Genomic DNA, 18,164 nt, shown 5'->3' with positions numbered 1-18,164 from the left:
CAGGAGAGTGATGAAGTGGTCCTTACAACAGCTTTTCTGAGATGATGCTGACTTGTGTTCAGAATGACTGCTGTGCCATGCATAGTTCCCAAACAGAAGAGCCCGTGGGCAGCCTCGTACTTGCCTTGGCCACGTAGCCTCTCCCGAGATGCTGTGCGCAAATTCCCGAGTCCAGCCTCTGTTCCACAAGCCCGGGGAGCACCAATTGGGGCCACGTTAGTGAATCATGCTCATGTGGTTTTCCCATGACTTACATGAGAGTCCCTATAAATGTGTGCTCAAGGCGATACTATGTGTAAAGACGTCACCAGTTTGAGATCCAGGCTGTCATCAGTCTTTCCTGTGCTGGGTCTAACCAGATCCAGGAAGTGAGTCCAAAAGGCCAGAGTAGATTTCCTGGAGATTCAGTGTTGGGCTCATGGCTTTCCTGAAGGAAGAGTCCCTCAGCTTTTTATCTGGGGCTGGTAGTAGCTCTGCCTCACAAGGTGGAGGTCATGGGTGGTTCCTGGTGAACTTGATATGGGAAACGTTTCCTTGAAGGGTCTGTACATCTGGTGCCAGACTGATGGTCTCAGTCGTTCAGGCCTGTAAACTGCTCCTCTGCCTCCAGTTCACCAGTCACAAGCTAGGGCTCCCCGACCCTCAGGAGCCTATGGACCATATGATGCTCTGTACATGCTGAGCACCATTTGTTTCGGTTGCCAAGCTCATGTCAGGGATAAGAATTGATGTACTTGCCTTTTGTACTCATGCTCCAATGGTTCAACTTGGGTTTCCACTATAGGGAAGGGTTCATCATGTATGGACAGCTTCTTAATGGTTGTCACAGAGACGGGCCCACAGAGCCGGATGTTTACTGTTGGGTCCATTACAGGACAAGCTTGCTTACTCAGAGGGCAGAGAACACGGTCCAAGGGATGGACCTCGAGTGATGGGCTTGCAGCGGTTCTTCGCGCTTGTTCACGTTGACTATAGAACAGGTCCTGTGAGCGCTGCGGGAACAGTCAAACCCTGTGTTCCTGTGCTGCTGACCAGGCTGCAGGAGACAGGCCCAGTGCTAACAACTGTCTGGTGTTGCTCATAGCTGGTCCTGATACCGATGTTCCCCTATAGAGGAATGCAACTGGATGCAACTGGAAATGCGGCTGCTCTTGGCCATCCCGCTATAGCTCCTTCAGACCCGAGTGCCAACCTGTTCACTTCCCTGCTGCAGGTGATATCTGGGCAGGAGGCCCTTTTCTGGTCACTCCTAATAAAAAGCTCTTAGTGTAAGTCTTGGGAACTGTCTCGTTCCAGTGAATGAATGCTGTTGTGTGTTAATAAAATGTTGGACTTAGTTAAGATGTCCTCCCACTTCTGACTGAGGCAGCAGCTGGCATCAGACCAGGAACTGTTCTGAGAAGAATCTTTTCGAAGATACCAAGGAGCACCTCAAGGACTTGAGGAAGCACAATTCCAGTAAGGAGATACTTGCACGAAGGCAAGTCTTCTGTTCACAACGGTCCTTCTAGGAGCACCTGCTGGTGTGCAGAGGTGGCAGGTAGAGCTGTCCGCGGTGACACTGGGCTGGGGAGACCCACAGTGACATCCACCAGGACTGCAAGGGCCAAGGTCTTGAAGAAGAGGGAGCTTCCGAAGGGGCCGTGTCCTTGCAGCCTCCCCAGAGACAGGTGTTGGCCCTGTGAGGTCCTCATGTGCAGGGGGAGAGGCTGAGAAGTGAAGTGGGCACCCTGTGCAGAGACAACTGGACTGCAGTGCCTGTCAGCAGGAGGACCCCAGGTTTCCAGGGGAGACCCCTGAAGGCAACACGGGATAGACCAGTCACCACAAAGCCTGAAACAGCTGCATGACCTTAACCTTGAGCACATCACGGTGGCCTGCCCTATTCCCTATTTCTTCCCAAAGGAAAAGACCCGGAGCTTCTGTTATCTTACCTACATACAGTTTGACTCTTAGTAAGAAATTATCCAACACTAGAAATAGGATCAAGGACTGTGAAAGTCAAAGAATGGACAACAGAAACAGACACACAGTTGGTCCAAATTCCAGTTTTCAGACACTGACACTAACTGAATAATACACTGAAGAAATTTGATAAGGTGGAGAACGTCACCTGAGAATTTTAATCCATAAACACCTTCTAATACTGAAAAATAAGATGACAAAGTAAGAATTTAAAAGATGCACCTAATACCAGTCAAGTGGGGAGACTGCTGGATGGGAAGCCGGGCAGGAGAAACCTCTGACTGAAGTGCACAGAAAGGACGTGGCACGGGGCAGTGGGAGGCGGCAGGTTCTGGGCGTCCTGGAGGGAAAACCATCACAGGCAGTACCTGGAGAAGACAGTGGGTGCACGAGGCTTTCCCAAACTGACAGCGGACAAATCCACGAGTATCAGAACGTCAGGGTAAATTAAAAATGACATACACACACACACACACACACACACACACACACACACACACACACGACACACAAAAACCTACACTAGGCACATCACAATAAAGTACTGAAAACCAAAGACAGGAAATCTGAAAAACAGAGAAAAATAGAGACACTTCAGAGGAACAACTCAACTGGCAGCGTACTTTTTTTTTTTTTTTTTTTTAACAGAAACAATGAAAGTTAGCCCTGGCCAGTGTGGCTCAGAGGTAGAGTGTTGGCCCACACACCAAAGGGTCATGGGTTCGATTTCCGACCAAGAACACATATCTGGGTTGTAGGTTCTTTCCCTGGCCCCAGTTAGGGTGTGTGCAGGAGGCAACCAATTGATGTGTCTCACATCATCAATGTTTCTCTCCCTGAATCGCCCTTCACTCTCTCTTAAAAAAAAAAAAAAGAAAAAATATCCTAGGGTGAGGATTAACCAAAAGAAGTAGAAAAAAATGAAACTTAGAACAACGGAATGGCATCTGTAATGCCAACCCAGACTCACATGCCCAGCACAGATACTTCAAAAATGAAGGTGAAATGAAGTGTCAGACAAAACAAAACAAAGGATATGTCACCAGCAGACCTTCCCTGCAGTATCTCCTGAAGGGTATGTTGCCGGCAGAAGAGGAACGAACCATTCCAGATGGACCTGTGACGTTGCCAGAGGAATGAGGGACATTTCTAGGAAGGATAAGAAATGGTATATAGAATGAGTATTGGCTATTTAAAACAGTGGTATCATTTAGGGTTTAGAGTAAAGGCAGACGAGATACACAGACAACAGCATGACAGGTGTGCCGGAGAGGACGGGACGCAAAAGCCGACTGGGCCCTGTGCTGTAACGTTTGGGAGCTCTGTTGAATATTAAAGGCTCATAGCTTCCAGGGAAGACTTGGAGGGTGAATGGCAGTTAGTTTTGGTCAATTGGAGCTCTTAGCAGAGTAGCAGCTACCCACCCACCATACCCAGCCAGGCAGCTGTGTATGTGTTCCTGGAGTCGCTCGCACACGGCATGTGAGGAGCCAGGGATGGGCAAAAATGACCGTGCCCTCCAAATGCCAGGGATCTGTGCAAACTACTGCTTCTGATTATGGAGGTGCAGACAAGGAGATGGGCAGCCATGTCCTGCCCCTCCCCCTTCACTGAAGTGCTTTCCAGGGGATTTAGGATGTTGCACTATTATCCACACTTCAACCCCCCCACCTCTACTTATCTCTTTTCTCCTTTCAGGAGCCAGGTATTCAAAACTAACTGCATATATGGGGGAAAATAGAAAATGATGAGTATGCCCAAGGAAAGACACAGAAAAGACACAAGAAGATATTAAGTTTATGCTTTAGTCGGATTCTCCACACAGAGATGGCCTATAATAACAATATAAAAATACTAACAAAAAGCAAACTCTGGGGAAGGAGAAGAATCTGATTTTCAGAGTTATCACATTATTAAATTCAAATGTCCATTTTCAACAAATATTCCCAATGCATACAAAGAAACAGGAAAATATGGCCCATTCACAGAAAAAATAAATCAACAGGAACTGTTCTCGAAAAAAGACCTGATGGCAGATCTATTAGATAAAGACTTTAAAACAACTATCTTAAAGATGCTTAAAGAACAAAAGGAAGATATATATAAAAAAAAACAACTTTAAAAATGATGTATAAATGAAACGAAAATGTCAATAAAAACCTAAAAAGAAACAAAAAGAAATTTGGACCTGAAAAGAATAACTGAAATGGAAAATCCACTAGAGGGATTAAAAGGCAGAATCAAGTAGAAAGAAGAAATAATCAGAAACTTGAAGATAGGACAATTGAAATTACTGCATCTAAGAAACAGAAAGAAAAAAGATGAAAGGAAAGTAAATAGAGCCTAAGGGACCTGTTGGCACAAGAAGAAGCAAACCAACATATGCATTGTGGGAGTGCCAGAGAAGAAGGGAGAAAGCAAGGGGCAGAGAGAATATATGAGCAGATAATCAAAACTTCCCAAACTTGATGAAATCATTAATAAAAATATCCTAGCCCTAGCCAGTTTGGCTCAGTGGATAGAGCATCAGCCTGGGGACTGAAGGGTCCTGGTTCGATTCCCATCAAGGGCACATGCTTGGGTTGAGGGCTCGATCCCAGCAGGGGGCGTGCAGGGGGTGTGCAGGAGGCAGCCAATCAATGATTCTCATCATTGATGTTTCTATCTCTCCCTCTCCCTTCCTCTCTGAGTTCAAAAATATATTAAAAAATATATAACCCAGAAGCTCAGTGAGCATCAAGTAAGATGATCTCAAAAAGAACCACACTAAGACACATTATATAATCAAATTATCAAAAGACAGAATCTGGAAAGCATCAAAAGAGTGACTAGTTACATATAAGGAATCACGTGATCAATTGATTTCTTGTCACAAACCTCAGAGACAGTAGACAAATACTTTGAAAGACATTAAAAAAAAGAAATGTCAACCAAGAATCTTATTCTTAATCAAGTGTGCTTCAAAAGTGAGGGATGTGCCCTAGCCGGTTTGGCTCAGTGGATAGAGTGTCAGCCTGCGGACTGAAGGGTCCCGAGTTTGATTCTGGTCAAGGGCACATGCCTGGGTTGCAGGCTTGATCCCCAGTGGAGGGCGTGCAGGAGGCAGCCAATCAATGATTCTCTCTCATCATTGATGTTTCCATCTCTCTCTCCCTCTCCCTTCCTCTCTGAAATCAATAAATATATATATATATTTTTAAAAGTGGGAGACAAATTAAGACAAAAAGGTGAGCAAAAGCTACGGGAGTTTGTGATCACTAGACCTGCCTTGCCAGAAAAGCTCAGGGGAGTCCTGCAGCGTGACATGAAGGGACACAAGAGCTGTGAAGAAATAAAGGCTTCAGAAAGCATAAACACACAGGCAATTATGAAAGCCAGTCTTATTGTAGCAGCGTTTCTCTAACTTCAGTTTTTGTTTTCTGCATGACTTAAGGAGACTGATACATTAAAAAAAACACACACCAATTGGTTTCTGGTTTTGGGTTCCTCATGTAAGAGACCTGCAAGTCACCATTCCATCCTAAAAAAGCAGAACACACTGAAACGATGCCGTTCCTCTGGGATCTGTAAGACAAGGGAGGACACAGGGTAAACCCCGGCTCCCAAGACGGGAGAGACAGACCTGTGAACACAGGTCATCATCATGGCTTCCTGAAGGAGAGACTCATGAGCAGGAGAAACTGCCAGGGGAACCTAGGCCTGGGGTTTCCGGAACCACAAGTAATGAATTTCTGTAGGGTCAGCATGAACTCGGCAGAGAGGTAAAAACTCCAGGGAGCCCCAGCCAGTTTAGCTCAGTGGTTAGAGCGTCAGCCTGAAAACTGAAGGGAGGCAGGTTCGATTCCTGTCAAGGGCAGGACCTTGACTGCAGGCTCAACCCATAGACCTGGTCAGGGCGTGTGCAGGGGGCAACCAATCATTGTGTTTCTCTCACACCCATGTTTCTCTCTCTCTCTCCCCCTCCCTTCCACTTTCTCTTAAAAAAAAAAAAAGGAAAAAATATCCTCGGGTGAGGATTAACAACAAAACAAAAAATCCAGTCATAGGGGGCCCCACCCTATGGCAAGACATCCTGCAGGAGCATGAGGTTCCCACAGCAAATAGCAGAATAGCAGAGGCAGGTCTCCTCGTGTTCCCAGCAGGAGGAAGGGGAAAGGGCCTTTAAGAGGCACCAGAGCCGAAGCCGGTGTGGCTCAGTGGATAGAGCGTCGGCCTGCGGACTGAAAAGTCCCAGGTTTGATTCCGGTCAAGGGCATGTACCTTGGTTGCGGGCACATCCTCAGTAGGAGGTGTGCAGGAGGCAGCTGATCGATGTTTCTCTCTCGATGTGTCTACCTCTCTATCCCTCTCCCTTCCTCTCTGTAAAAAAATCCATTATATATATATATATATATATATATATATATATATATATATATATATATATATATTTTTTTTTTTTTTTAAAGGCACCAGAGCACTGTGATCTTCACAAGGCCTGCCCTGGGGAGAAGCCACACCAGGGCACAGCTGACCGGGGAGGGAACGGCAGCTCCAGCTCCCTCCAGCCCCCTGTCCCAGCCGGGGGAGAGGAAAACGGAGAAACTGCTGAGAAGGTCCCAGCACGGAGGCACAGACTCCCTCAAGGCCGAGCGTAATCCCAGGGCCACACAACACGCCCGTCCCCACCTCGCCACACCTCACAAGACCTGTCTACAGCCGCTCCTTCCATCTGGTGCATCTGGTCTGGCTTTCAAGAAACAAGCAAGGCACAGCACACGGCAAGACACAGAGTGAAGAGACAGGAGCGACACGGACAGCACCAGAGGCTGGTGAGGAGGCAGCAGCAGGAACGCTCCCGCCCTGCTGGTGGGAACGCAAGGTGGTGTGGCCGCTCTGGGACACAGTCTGCCCATGTCTTACAAAACTAACCGCATTCTCTCACCTTACAGTCGGCAATCGTGCTCCTCGGGATCCATCCAAAGGAACTGGACACTTCCGTGCGCACAAAAACCTGCACACAGCCACGTGGAAAAGATAAAATTGGCCCCACTCCTTACACTGTACAAAAACAAAACCCAAAACAAGGCAGAGGTCTACACGTGAAGAAGAAACTGCAGAAGCACCGAGAGAAAACGAGGCTGAACTCCTGGGGAGGAGAGGGGGGGTACCTCCCAGCTATGCTGCAGGGAAGGACTCACAAACACGAAAACCTCGAGATGAGAACACCTGCAATCAAAAGACAAATGGGGAATTACTTCAACATACACTGTAATAATGGCGGACACCCTACTCACTGGAGAACTTTTACAACTGAAAGAACAAAACTCTGCCATCGGGCTATGGTAGTAAGCCAATTATCGAGGGTGTGAGGTGCTAAGTTCTTGCCTGTCTGGCTCAGTCATGGAGGGAAGGCTCCCGAGGTTGGAGGGAGGGGAATGAGTGGGCTAAGGGGTGCAGAGGAGGGGGATGTCCAGGCTGTGGGTGGGCGGGATGAGAGCCATGGAGGGCTCTGGGCAAAAGGGGCGCGTGATCTCACTTTACAAAACTAGGCCAGTAATTGTTGAGTCAACGACTTCTAATTACATTGATACTTGTAATGTGAACACATTTGTCCCGTTTTCTTTTTTTCTTCCTTTACCCCATTTCCTACGACGTAAGCTGTAGTCCAAACAGGGAGGCCAAAACCGGGTCTCTGACCCAAGTTCCGCCCGGAGAACGTCTCTGGCCGCACAGACGTGAGCACCAGGGATGGCACATCCCGCGTCCAGACTTCTGACCCGCACTGACGGCTGGAGTCCTGGCGGCCAGCACCCGCCGCTGGGCTCTCCCCGAGGGCTGCTCAGGAGCCAGCCCGCCGCCCCGAGGCCTCGCTGGCGCCGGCCACCGCCGCGCGGGGGTCTCTCCACCCCAGTCCCAGGGACCGAGGCCGCGCGTGGGAGCAGCTTATCGCCTTCGATGGAAAGGCTCAAGCGCACCCAGCACGTGGCTGCCAGGCCCTCGGGGCTCCGGTGCCAGAGGCAGGAACTGGGCGCCGTTCCCAGGTGAGCGGCCTCCGGGCGCTGCGTCACCCGGCGGAGGGCACGCGGGGCAGGTCTCCCGCGGGTGGGCGTCGCGTCCTCGAGGCTCAGGCGCTCCAAGGCCCGCCGGCTGGGTGCGGGTCCGCAGCCGGGAACACGCCAAAGGGCAGCGGCGGGCGCACCTGCCGGCCGAGCCTAGAGCGCAACTGCCCCGCCAGGGCTCGGGACCCTGCAGTTGAGGACCCGAACCCAGGGAGTGCGCCCGGGTGGGACCCGCGTCTCAAACCGCACGAGTCACCTCTCCCGACTCTCCCGCGGTGGGCGCCGAAGCCTGGGGACTGCGCTTGCGCGGTCGGTGCGGCCCGCCCGGCGGAGCTGCGCGGGGCGGGGCGGGGCGGCGCGCGAGTTTGGCGCCTGCGCAGTCCGCCCTGGGCGCTCTCGGCAGCCGCAGCCGGAGCCTCTAGTCTGCGAGTCCCGGGGATTCAACCGACTGGTGCGCACTGCGCCTGCGCGTCCCAGCCCCGCCCCGGCCCCGCCCCTCGCCGCGCGGGGCCCTGGGAGGGGAGCGCCGTCTCGTGGCGTCGAGGGCAGCCTGGTGGTCAGCGGCGGCGGCGGGAGGGCCGCGGGGGCAGACAAAGCCGCGGCTCGTGAATGGGAGCGCGTCCGTCCGCGCGTCCGTGGTCCGCAGACCGCGGGACCCGACGCCCGAGCCCTCCGCCCGCGGTGAGTGCGCGGACGGAGCCGGCTCCGCCTCAGCCGCGAGCTCGCGCCCAGCACGGCCGTCGGGGCCGAGGGTCGGGGGCCAGGCCGAGGCCGGGGTCGGGGCCAGGCCGGTGTTGGGGGACAGGCCGGGCCGCGCCCCGCGGTTTTGTCAGCGTCGGGCAGAGGCCGGCCCCGGCCCCGGCTGACAGCGGGCGGGCGCGGAGACCACCGCCGGACGGACGCCCCCGGGGCGCGGGTCCCGGGCGGCGGGCTGTGTGGACGGAACCCCTGAGGTGGTCAAAGGAGACGCCGGCCTCGCTGAGCCCCGGAAGCGGCTCTTCAGTGCGTTCTCGCGCCCGTAAAAAGGGGGAGTTACTTGTGTTGAAGTGACTGTGATCCGGTGAAGTGCATAGTTTTAAAAATCCGCTGTAGCCGGCGGCGGGGCTCAGGGGTTGAGCATCAGCCTGTGAACCAGGAGGTCGGGGTGAGAGTCTGGTCTGGGCACATTCACAGGTGGCGGCTGGGTCCCCAGTAGGGGGCGTGCAGGAGGCAGCGGATCCCCGATGCTCTCTCATCACTGATGTTTCTATCTCCCGCTCCCTTCCTCTCGGAAATCAATAAAAAACATATAAAAAATAAAATAAAAAAGGACATTTAAAAGTTTCCACTTTAGACTTTAATGAGGCCAGTTTGCTAAATAAAGCAAGGACATCCTTGTGACTTTTACTATAGAAATATTAATTTTTGATGTTTTCTCAGTAACAGTGATAAAAGTAGGGCTTGGTAGGACTTCCTTTTTAGTGCCATGAATGAGCCAGATTTCAATTACGCATTAATTTTGGTTACGAAACAAAATTGTCTTGAGAGAGGAATCTGCTAAGGAGTTTGGCTGCAGACTCGGAGAGTTCCCACTGGGATGTCCATGAGGAATGTGCCAACTGTAATCCTTAGATTCTGTCTGCTTGTCATGATGGACATTTTCTCGGGAAAAGCTCTAGGACAAGTTAGAGATAGTCTATGTAGCTTCAAATAGTTTCAAAGGACACAGTTCATCTCCGTTGGAAGAAAGCTCAGACTTGTAGCCCACTTGACAGGCGCTTATTTGACACTTGTTCCAGTTAAATCCTGATGTTGGATGTGAACACTGCTCTGTTCTTTAATGCACATGAGCAACTCATGCTGTGCAAAGAATATTAACACCAACCCCCTATGCAGTTGAGAATCCACGTATGGAGTTTGATTCCCCAGAAACTTAGTTGGCCCTTGGTATTCACGGGGGATCAGTTCTAACCGCCCTCCCCCACTTCCTCAGGTTCCCTGTATAAAATGACGGAGATCAACACAACTACAGATTAGAAACAGTACTACGGTATTTATTGAAAAAAATCACTTATAAGTGGACCCAGGCAATTCAAACCTGTGTTGTCCAGAGTCACCTTTGTCCTGCTTAAGATGGATAATTAAAGTACCATATTTTAAAGCCCTTGATGAGTATTCTTTTGTATGTGGTTATACTGCCTCTTTGATATACAATTAGGTTTCTTTGGTTTGAATTTGGAATTTTTAAAAAATATTTTTATTTCAAAGAGGAAGGTAGAGGGAGAGAGAGAAATATCAATGATGAGAGAGAATCACTGATTGGCTGTTTCCTGCATGCCCCCCACTGGAGACCGAGCCTGCAACCCAGGCATGTACCCTTGACCGGAATTGAACCCAGGACCCTTTAGTTCGCAGGCCAACACTCTATCCACTGAGCCAAACCAGCTAGGGCTGGAATTTTTTAAATTTTATTTTTATGTACAAAATAATTACATGGCTCAAAATAAAAATTATACGAGATGTGATCAGAAATCTCAGGCCCATCCCGATCTCCCACACTTATAGACAGCCATTTATGTTTCTGCTTTATCCTGCATAAATAGGCATGCACACACCTATAGCTGCCCTTGCTTTCCCTCCTGTCTTTCATAACAGGTTGCAAGTACCATTTACACTTGTGTGTCTTGCTGATTTTTTCAACGTGTCTATGAACGCGTCAGTCTATAGTGATTGTGTTTGAACCTTTGGCTGTGGAGTGCCACGGGATTAATCTTGGGCAGATGTTGTTTTGTACTTGGTGAGGGCCGTGGTCAGGGTCTGTTTCTAGCACTGGGATTGCTGGGTCCATAGGTAAATGCAAGGTCTTCCGCATGGGTATGCACCCCACAAGGACTCTGCACAGCCTCATGACAGAGGTTGTCAAGCTTTTGCTTCTTTGCCCGTCAGATCCAGTGAGACCTGGTATCTTGGTGTAGTTTTTATTTAGTGTGCTTCAATTTGAATGGTGTAGTTTTTATTTAGTGTGCTTCAATTTGAATCAGCTTTGCTGATTATAGGAGCAGCAGGTGCCTCCAATACATGGATGGCGGATACAGACATCAATTTTAGCCTCAACCAACCTCTGTATACCATGCAGGGTTTTTCTGTGTTGCCCCAATCCTTTAATAATAGGCGATTAGAATTTAAATTTGGCGAAGTTAGACACACCAAGCTCAAAAGGTTGCCCATCACTGATAATATCCTATCTAATAAAGAGGGAATATGCTAATTGACTGCCCTGCCCTCAAAGATGGGGGCACCCACAGCCAATAAGGAGGAAATATGCTAATTGACTGCCCCACCCTCAAATATGGTGGCACCCACAGCCACAAGATGGCGGCGCCCAGTCCCCTCAGCCCGGCCGGGGCAGCAGGTGCGTGGCAAGGCCAGGCCAGCCACCAGGCCTGCCTCTGGAGTCCCCCAGTCCCCTCAGCTCCAGCCACCCAGGGCCAAGCCAAGGCACAGGCAAGCCTCAGATGGGGGCTGCCCAGCCACGCAGGGCTGCTCGAGGCTCAGGTAACCAGGGCCAGCTGAGGCTTGTGCTGCCAGCAGTGGCAGGAGCAGAGGTGTAATGGGGCATCACCTTCCCCTGATCTCTGGGTCGCCTCCCACCCCTGAGGGCTTGCGGACTGTGAGAGGGGGCAGGCTGGGTAGAGGAACCCCCCCTCCAGTGCATGGTTTTTATGCACCGGGCCTCTAGTTTAGTTATAAAAGCATTTAAGACCATTAACTGAAAGGTGCTCCTTATGTTGGTAAGTCACCAAGTCTGATCAAGCACTGCCAGGTTGAGAATGGGAAACCCCACTCATGAGAATTCTCACTTTCATGCTCACTTCTGCATCCGTTTTCAAAATAATGAATCATTTTTCTATCATCCTCCAAAGGTGACCAGTTGACTTTATTTTGATATTATAAACTCATAGATTTAAACATATTGGATGAGTTTTAAGCAGGGACCTCCTTGTCTGAATGACATTCAGTGTTTAGTCTGTGAATTGGTTGTTTCAGAGATTAGCTGCAGGCTTCTTAGCTCCTAATTGATGTGTCCTTTCTGATAGCAAAGGGGAATGAAATTGATTTCAGAGTTCAGCTTTGCTGATTATAGGAGCAGCAGGTGCCTCCAATACATGGATGGCGGATACAGACATCAATTTTAGCCTCAACCAACCTCTGTATACCATGCAGGGTTTTTCTGTGTTGCCCCAATCCTTTAATAATAGGCGATTAGAATTTAAATTTCTATCTTTACTTTTTAACTTATTGTCCAGTTTGGGTGTATTTTCATTGTGTAAGTGAATTGTAAAAAAGTCAAAGAACGAGCTTTTCTATTTTAATTTACCATTATAGAATTTTTTTACTATGCAAATTGAGGCTGATAGGTCCCTGGCACTACAAGGTTTGAAATGTGTAAATCAGTTAAGTGCTTGACCTGATTTCATCTTTTGTAGATAATGCAGGACCATCAAGATGGCAGCATTCCTGTTTCCAAGGCAACAAGCAGGTCTGCACAGCATGAATTTGCACCTGCACCAAGAAGTACTTTATACAACTCCTGGAAAGCGTGGTCTGCGCCCTGAGATGATGTGCTCCTGAGTTACATCTTCTGTTTTCCAGTAAAATGTACAATTAGCCATATTCATGAACATCCCGAAAGATATAATTATTTTGAAAACACTGAAGATAATGTACGTCTGGGGGCAAACTGAGAACTTGGATCATTTTCTTACCAACCTGAGATAGCAACAGGATGACACAGCCAGAATAGTTATGCTGAGTCATGGAGAATAACCAGGAAACCCATCCCCCCCAAGGGGATGGTGACTTTGTATCTGATAAAATACATTTTAAAATAGAAGAGGAAGATGATGGAATTCCGAATCACAGTTTGGAAAGAGTGGACTTGAAGACTGAACAAGAGGACAGGAAAGCAGCTGGCAGTGGTGATGAACAGGCAGAGATCAGAGAAGCAAGCTACAGCTGTAAGCCCCCGGGGAAGTGTTTCCCTGCCGACCACGACCACGAGGATGACTACGGGGCCCTGTTCTCACAGTACAGCAGCACGCTGTACGATGTTGCCATGGAAGCTATGATGCAGAACCTCCTGTCCAGCCGCAGCATGAACTCCAGGAAGAAGTCTCCGGCCTGGAAACATTTCTTCATCTCTCCTCAGGACACAACGAAGGCATTGTGTGTTTACTGCATGAAAGAGTTCAGCCGCGGCAAAAACGAGAAGGATCTGAGCACGAGCTGTCTCATGCGGCACGTGAGGAGGGCGCACCCCACAGCACTCATCCAGGAGGAAGGCAGTGTGTCTACCCTGGCCTCCCTCTCCTCCCCTGCACTGGTGTTCCCTCCTCAGCCCACACCCCTTGGAGACCAGGGCACCGTACTGTCACCCATCAAACTTGTCCAGAAAATAGCCTCCAAGATCCCGTCTTCTGAGCAAGTGGCAGAGGAATCTGGATCTGTCCTATCTTCTGAAGAGGTCTCCTCTGATGTGTCCATCTCTGAGAAGTACAGGCAGGAAGAAGCCCTGGTGGAGCCCCCCCAACCCCTCCTCACTGCCCAGCGTGATGACTCTGCAGAGAGTGGGCCAGAAAAGAGCCTTCCACTTCCAAAGAGCACCTCTGGATCGCGAAGGTGGTCTGCGGTCTGGAAGCACTTCTACCTGTCCCCTCTGGACAGCTCCAAGGCCGTGTGCATTCACTGCATGAGTGAGTTCAGCAGAGGGAAAAACGGGAAGGACCTGGGTACCAGCTGCCTCATCCGGCACATGTGGCGGGCACACCGCGCCATCGTGCTGCAGGAGAAGAGCAGGGGAGCATCCATGCCCCCTCCCTACTCCACGCCCCCAACACTGCTGCCTGCCCTCCTGCCTCCTGAGAGAGATCCAAGCTTGGTGTCCTCATCGCCTGGCAATGAGGTACAAGAGTTCCCCTCGGCGTCCTCCTCCCCTGACCAGCTGACTGAGCACCTGCAAGCACGTCTGAAGCCTGGGGATTCGCCGATGGAAGATGCATCAGTGCTGTCATCCTCTGATGATGTGGGCGAGGCCTCGTTGGTGTCCTCCCCTGAGAAGCAGCAGGGTGATGGGTCGAGCCCTCACATGGTCGAGTCTGGTGCTGTATTCCAACAGAATCAAAAGGTGATGAAGAGACTGAAGTCGGAGGTCTGGCATCACTTTTCCCTCGCCCCCATGGACAGTCTGAAGGCGGTGTGCAGACACTGCGGCTGTGTCATCAGTCGAGGAAAGAAGGGTGACGTGGGCACCAGCTGTCTGATGAGACATCTCTACAGGCGCCACCCAGAAGTTGTTGGGAACCAAAAGGGCTTCCTGGGGGCTAGTTTGGCAAATCCTCCATACAACACCTTGGCATCCACAGAAACGTCCTCCAAATTAACTGACCTTCCCACGGTGGTTACCAAAAGCAGTCCAGTTCTGTTTCCCGTTCACAGCAAAAAGACCTCCAAGCTGTGGAATCACTTTTCTGTCTGCTCTGCAGACCCCACTAAAGTCGTGTGCTTGCACTGTGGCCGGACGATAAGCAGGGGCAAGAAGCCGACTAACCTGGGCACCAGCTGTCTTCTGAGGCATCTGCAAAGGTTCCACGGCAGCGTGCTGAAGACCGACGTGCCCAAGACCGTGCTGCCGTCTTCTCCAGGCGTCAGCGTGCCCCTGAGTGCAGAATTGTCAGGAGCTTCCTCCTTTGACGACACTGATGAGAAGTTGTATGATTCTCATCCAGTTGCCAAAAAGATAACAAGTCTCATAGCTGAAATGATTGCACTTGACCTTCAGCCATATTCTTTTGTTGATAATGTTGGCTTTAACCGGCTGCTCGAATACTTGAAACCTCAGTACTCTTTGCCCTCCCCTTCCTACTTTTCCAGGACAGCTATCCCCGGAATGTACGATAATGTGAAACAGATCATCATGTCACACCTTAAGGAGGCTGAGAGTGGTGTGGTCCACTTCACGTCTGGAATATGGATGAGTAACCAGACCCGGGAGTACCTGACACTCACTGCTCACTGGGTTACCTTCAAGTCTTCAGTCTGGCTGCACTGTGAGGACCACCACTGCTCAGCACTGTTAGACGTGTCACAGATTGACTGCGACTATAGCGGCAACAGCATTCAGAAGCAGCTGGAATGTTGGTGGGAGGCCTGGGTGACATCCACTGGCCTTCAGGTTGGCATTACAGTGACTGACAATCCCAGCATAGGAAAGACGCTGAATGAAGGGGAGCACTCCAGCGTGCAGTGCTTCAGTCACACGGTGAACCTCATTGTCAACGAGGCCATTAAAAGCCAGAGAATGGTGCAGAATTTACTCAGCATTGCTCGGAAGATATGTGAGCGGGTGCTGCGCTCACATGCAGCAAAAGAGAAACTGGCAGAGCTGCAGAAGGAGTATGAATTGCCGCCCCACCATCTTATTCAGGACGTCCCGTCCAAGTGGAACACGTCGTTCCATATGCTCGAACGGCTCATTGAGCAGAAGAGAGCCATTAACGAGATGTCCATCGAGTGTAACTTCAGAGAACTGATCAGTTGCGACCAGTGGGAGGTCATGAAGTCTGTGTGTCATGCGCTGAAGCCCTTTGACGCTGCGAGTCGGGAGATGAGCAGCCACATGTCTACCCTCAGCCAGGTCATCCCCATGATCCACATTCTGAACAGAAAAGTCGAGATGCTGTTTGAGGAGACCATGGGCATCGACACCATGCTGAAGTCTCTGAAGGAAGCCATGGTGAGCCGACTGTCCGCCACCCTGCACGATCCCAGGTACATCTTTGCCACACTGTTGGACCCTCGTTACAAAGCCTCCCTGTTCTCCGAGGAGGAGGCGGAGCAGTACAAGCAGGATTTAATCAGGGAACTAGAAATGCTGAATTCTACCTCAGAGGACATACCTGTCTCCAATGGGTGTGCTCCAGGCTCCCCATCGAGAGACTGCAGTGGGGACGAGAGCCTCTGGTCACTCATGGCCAAGATAAAAAAGAAAGGCCCGAGAGAGAAGATGAAGGTGCCTGAGGCCATGGTGCTGTCTTACCTGGAGGAGGAGGTGCTTGAACACAGCTGTGACCCGCTTACCTACTGGAACCTGAAGAAGTCTGCCTGGCCGGGACTCTCAGCCCTGGCCGTCAGGTTTTTGGGTTGTCCCCCGAGCATTGTCCCTTCAGAAAGGCTGTTCAGCACACCCACTGAGAACGGTAGCTTTGGCCAGTCCAGGCTCATGATGGAACATTTTGAAAAACTTATCTTTTTGAAAGTGAATCTTCCATTAATATATTTTCAGTATTGAAATCACAATGGAGCCACCAGGCTAAAGATGTTGTTGCTCTTTAGGCACCAGCTGTTTGTTACTGGCTGATGGTTGGCACCAGTCGGTGCCAAGGAGGACATCAGACCAGGCACTCTCAGGTCCACACTGAGTTTCTCTTGCAGTCTCACCGTAATGTCTATATGTGCCTTACTCCTAGTCCTTCACGCCAGGTACCACGGTGTGTTTTTTTCGAAGCCATTAGAAATAACCTTTCTTGTTAATTATGAAACAGGATGGTTAGGTTTTAACCCATAACTGTAATGGTTTTTAAAAGCTGGGGGTTGACCTTTGTCTTCTCCTGGGAGCACTCCCATGCCTTTTCCTTCTTCCTCTTCACCCCTCTCAGGTGTGCATCTCCTAAACTCTAAGGGATCCCATGAGACTTTTAAGTAGGAGTGTGGTGGGCAGCAGCCTCGAATCCAGGTTGGCACCCTGAGCCTGTCTCCAAGGCCACCACCTTTCTCTGACTTCCCAGTGAGCCACCGAAGCCCCACCGAGTCTCTCTTCCTGTTGCTCCTTCTCTCCAAATCCTTCCATGTTTCCCTGTCCCCAGCTTTAATAAACTATCAAAAGCAGGGATTAGTAACTCATTTTACTAGAAGACAGAGTAGATGTAAACAATTTTATTCTGTAGCCTTTAATTATGTAAAAACAAATCAGGTACTGTATTTTAGTTAAAAATTGCTTTAGTTGCAACAAAACAGCCTTTGTGGCTGTCAAATAAAATCTGGAAATAGGTGGAGTAGAAGCCATCCTGAGTGGTTTTTACCTGCAACCCTACATGTATGTGAGGAGTGCAGAAAATATTCTGGAAGATACTGTTCGCTACAACAGAGATGTGGCATTTGAAGACAAAACTAAACAAAAGTATCATGGAATGTCAGTTACATTGGTTGGTAAGGAGAATTTCCCCATGTTCTGTTTTTGTGTTGAGGTTGCACATGGTGTTAACTCGGGGACATCCTGATTATTTATAACATGATCCTGGCTGCCTGTTGTCCTGCCTGTGGACCACATGACGGGTTTACAGCAGTTCTGGTGATTGAACCTCCAGGTCTCTGACTTAGTGTCTCTACACTTTGAAGCTGTCTTTTGAAATGTGTGTAGTGCCCCCCAGTTTGATCAAATCACGTGTAAAATTCTTTGTAGAAGAAGTGGTTTATTAACAGGGAAGAATGTTATGTTATAGTTGTAAGAATAGCCTTAGGTGTTTAGATTTTTCTTATAATACAGACGATTCAGCTATCACGGGTATTTTAGAATCCCAGGGACATCAGAATGAAGTGTCAGTTGTCAGATTCTTTAACAATAATAGTCTTCAGAATTTTTGCTTCAACATCTAGAAAAGGTTCATTTTCTTATTTCACACCAAATAAATATGCTGGGTGAAATAAGTCACTCATTGCCTGTGCCATTTTAGAAAAGTTGTTTCCTCAAAATACTGTACCTGTTATTAATCTCACTTTGCATTGACTGTGTTTTGGTATATTTATGAATGGGGAACTCAGTTCCCTGAAATTAAACTTTGCCATTTTCTACTGTTGGAGCACGCTGGCTTTTTCTTAGGATGATAAAGGTTAGAATGCCAAGGTTGTAGATTTGATCTCCGTCAGGGCACATGCAGGAAGCAACCAGTGAATGAATAAATAAGTGGAACAAATCAATGTTTCGTTCTCCCTCTCTCTCCCTTCTTCTCTCCATTATCAATAAATTAAAAAAAAAAAATCTTAGGACCAGACAACATTCCCCTCCCCCCACCTCACCACCATGTCACTAAGATCTATTTACATCAGCTCCTTCCACTTGGTGTA

The 18,164-nt window shown here is 49.4% G+C and overlaps 1 protein-coding gene and 1 long non-coding RNA gene across 7 annotated transcripts; one reads left to right on the top strand and one right to left on the bottom strand.

Moving 5' to 3' along the window:
* Positions 1 to 11: 11 nt before the first annotated feature.
* LOC307101446 lies at positions 12 to 8,355 on the bottom strand. 5 transcript variants are annotated; one of them, XR_013813678.1, is made up of 6 exons: positions 7,071 to 8,355; positions 6,890 to 6,958; positions 5,428 to 5,529; positions 3,017 to 3,114; positions 2,188 to 2,333; positions 12 to 1,796 (listed from the first exon to the last, which is right to left on the bottom strand). It is a non-coding gene; the product is annotated as an uncharacterized lncRNA (long non-coding RNA). The 5 variants fall into 5 exon arrangements; XR_013813677.1 differs by having other exon boundaries at positions 2,195 to 2,333; positions 6,890 to 8,355; XR_013813679.1 differs by having other exon boundaries at positions 12 to 1,730; positions 6,890 to 8,353.
* Positions 8,356 to 8,508: 153 nt separating this feature from the next.
* On the top strand, positions 8,509 to 18,141 carry LOC307101445 (zinc finger BED domain-containing protein 4-like). 2 transcript variants are annotated; one of them, XM_079774409.1, is made up of 2 exons: positions 8,509 to 8,687; positions 12,473 to 18,141. In XM_079774409.1, exon 2 carries the CDS (start codon positions 12,802 to 12,804, stop codon positions 16,330 to 16,332), a length of 3,531 nt encoding a protein of 1,176 aa, XP_079630535.1. In that variant the 5' UTR covers positions 8,509 to 8,687; positions 12,473 to 12,801; the 3' UTR covers positions 16,333 to 18,141. The 2 variants fall into 2 exon arrangements, with proteins under 2 accessions (XP_079630535.1, XP_079630536.1); XM_079774410.1 differs by lacking the exon at positions 8,509 to 8,687 and adding an exon at positions 8,777 to 9,008.
* Positions 18,142 to 18,164: the final 23 nt, after the last annotated feature.

The sequence above is a fragment of the Cnephaeus nilssonii genome (assembly GCF_951640355.1).
Source record: "Cnephaeus nilssonii genome assembly, chromosome: 6".
NCBI classification, from domain to species: domain Eukaryota; kingdom Metazoa; phylum Chordata; class Mammalia; order Chiroptera; family Vespertilionidae; genus Cnephaeus; species Cnephaeus nilssonii.
Note: the sequence above shows the minus strand (reverse complement) of the source record. Positions and strands in the feature narration are given on the sequence as shown.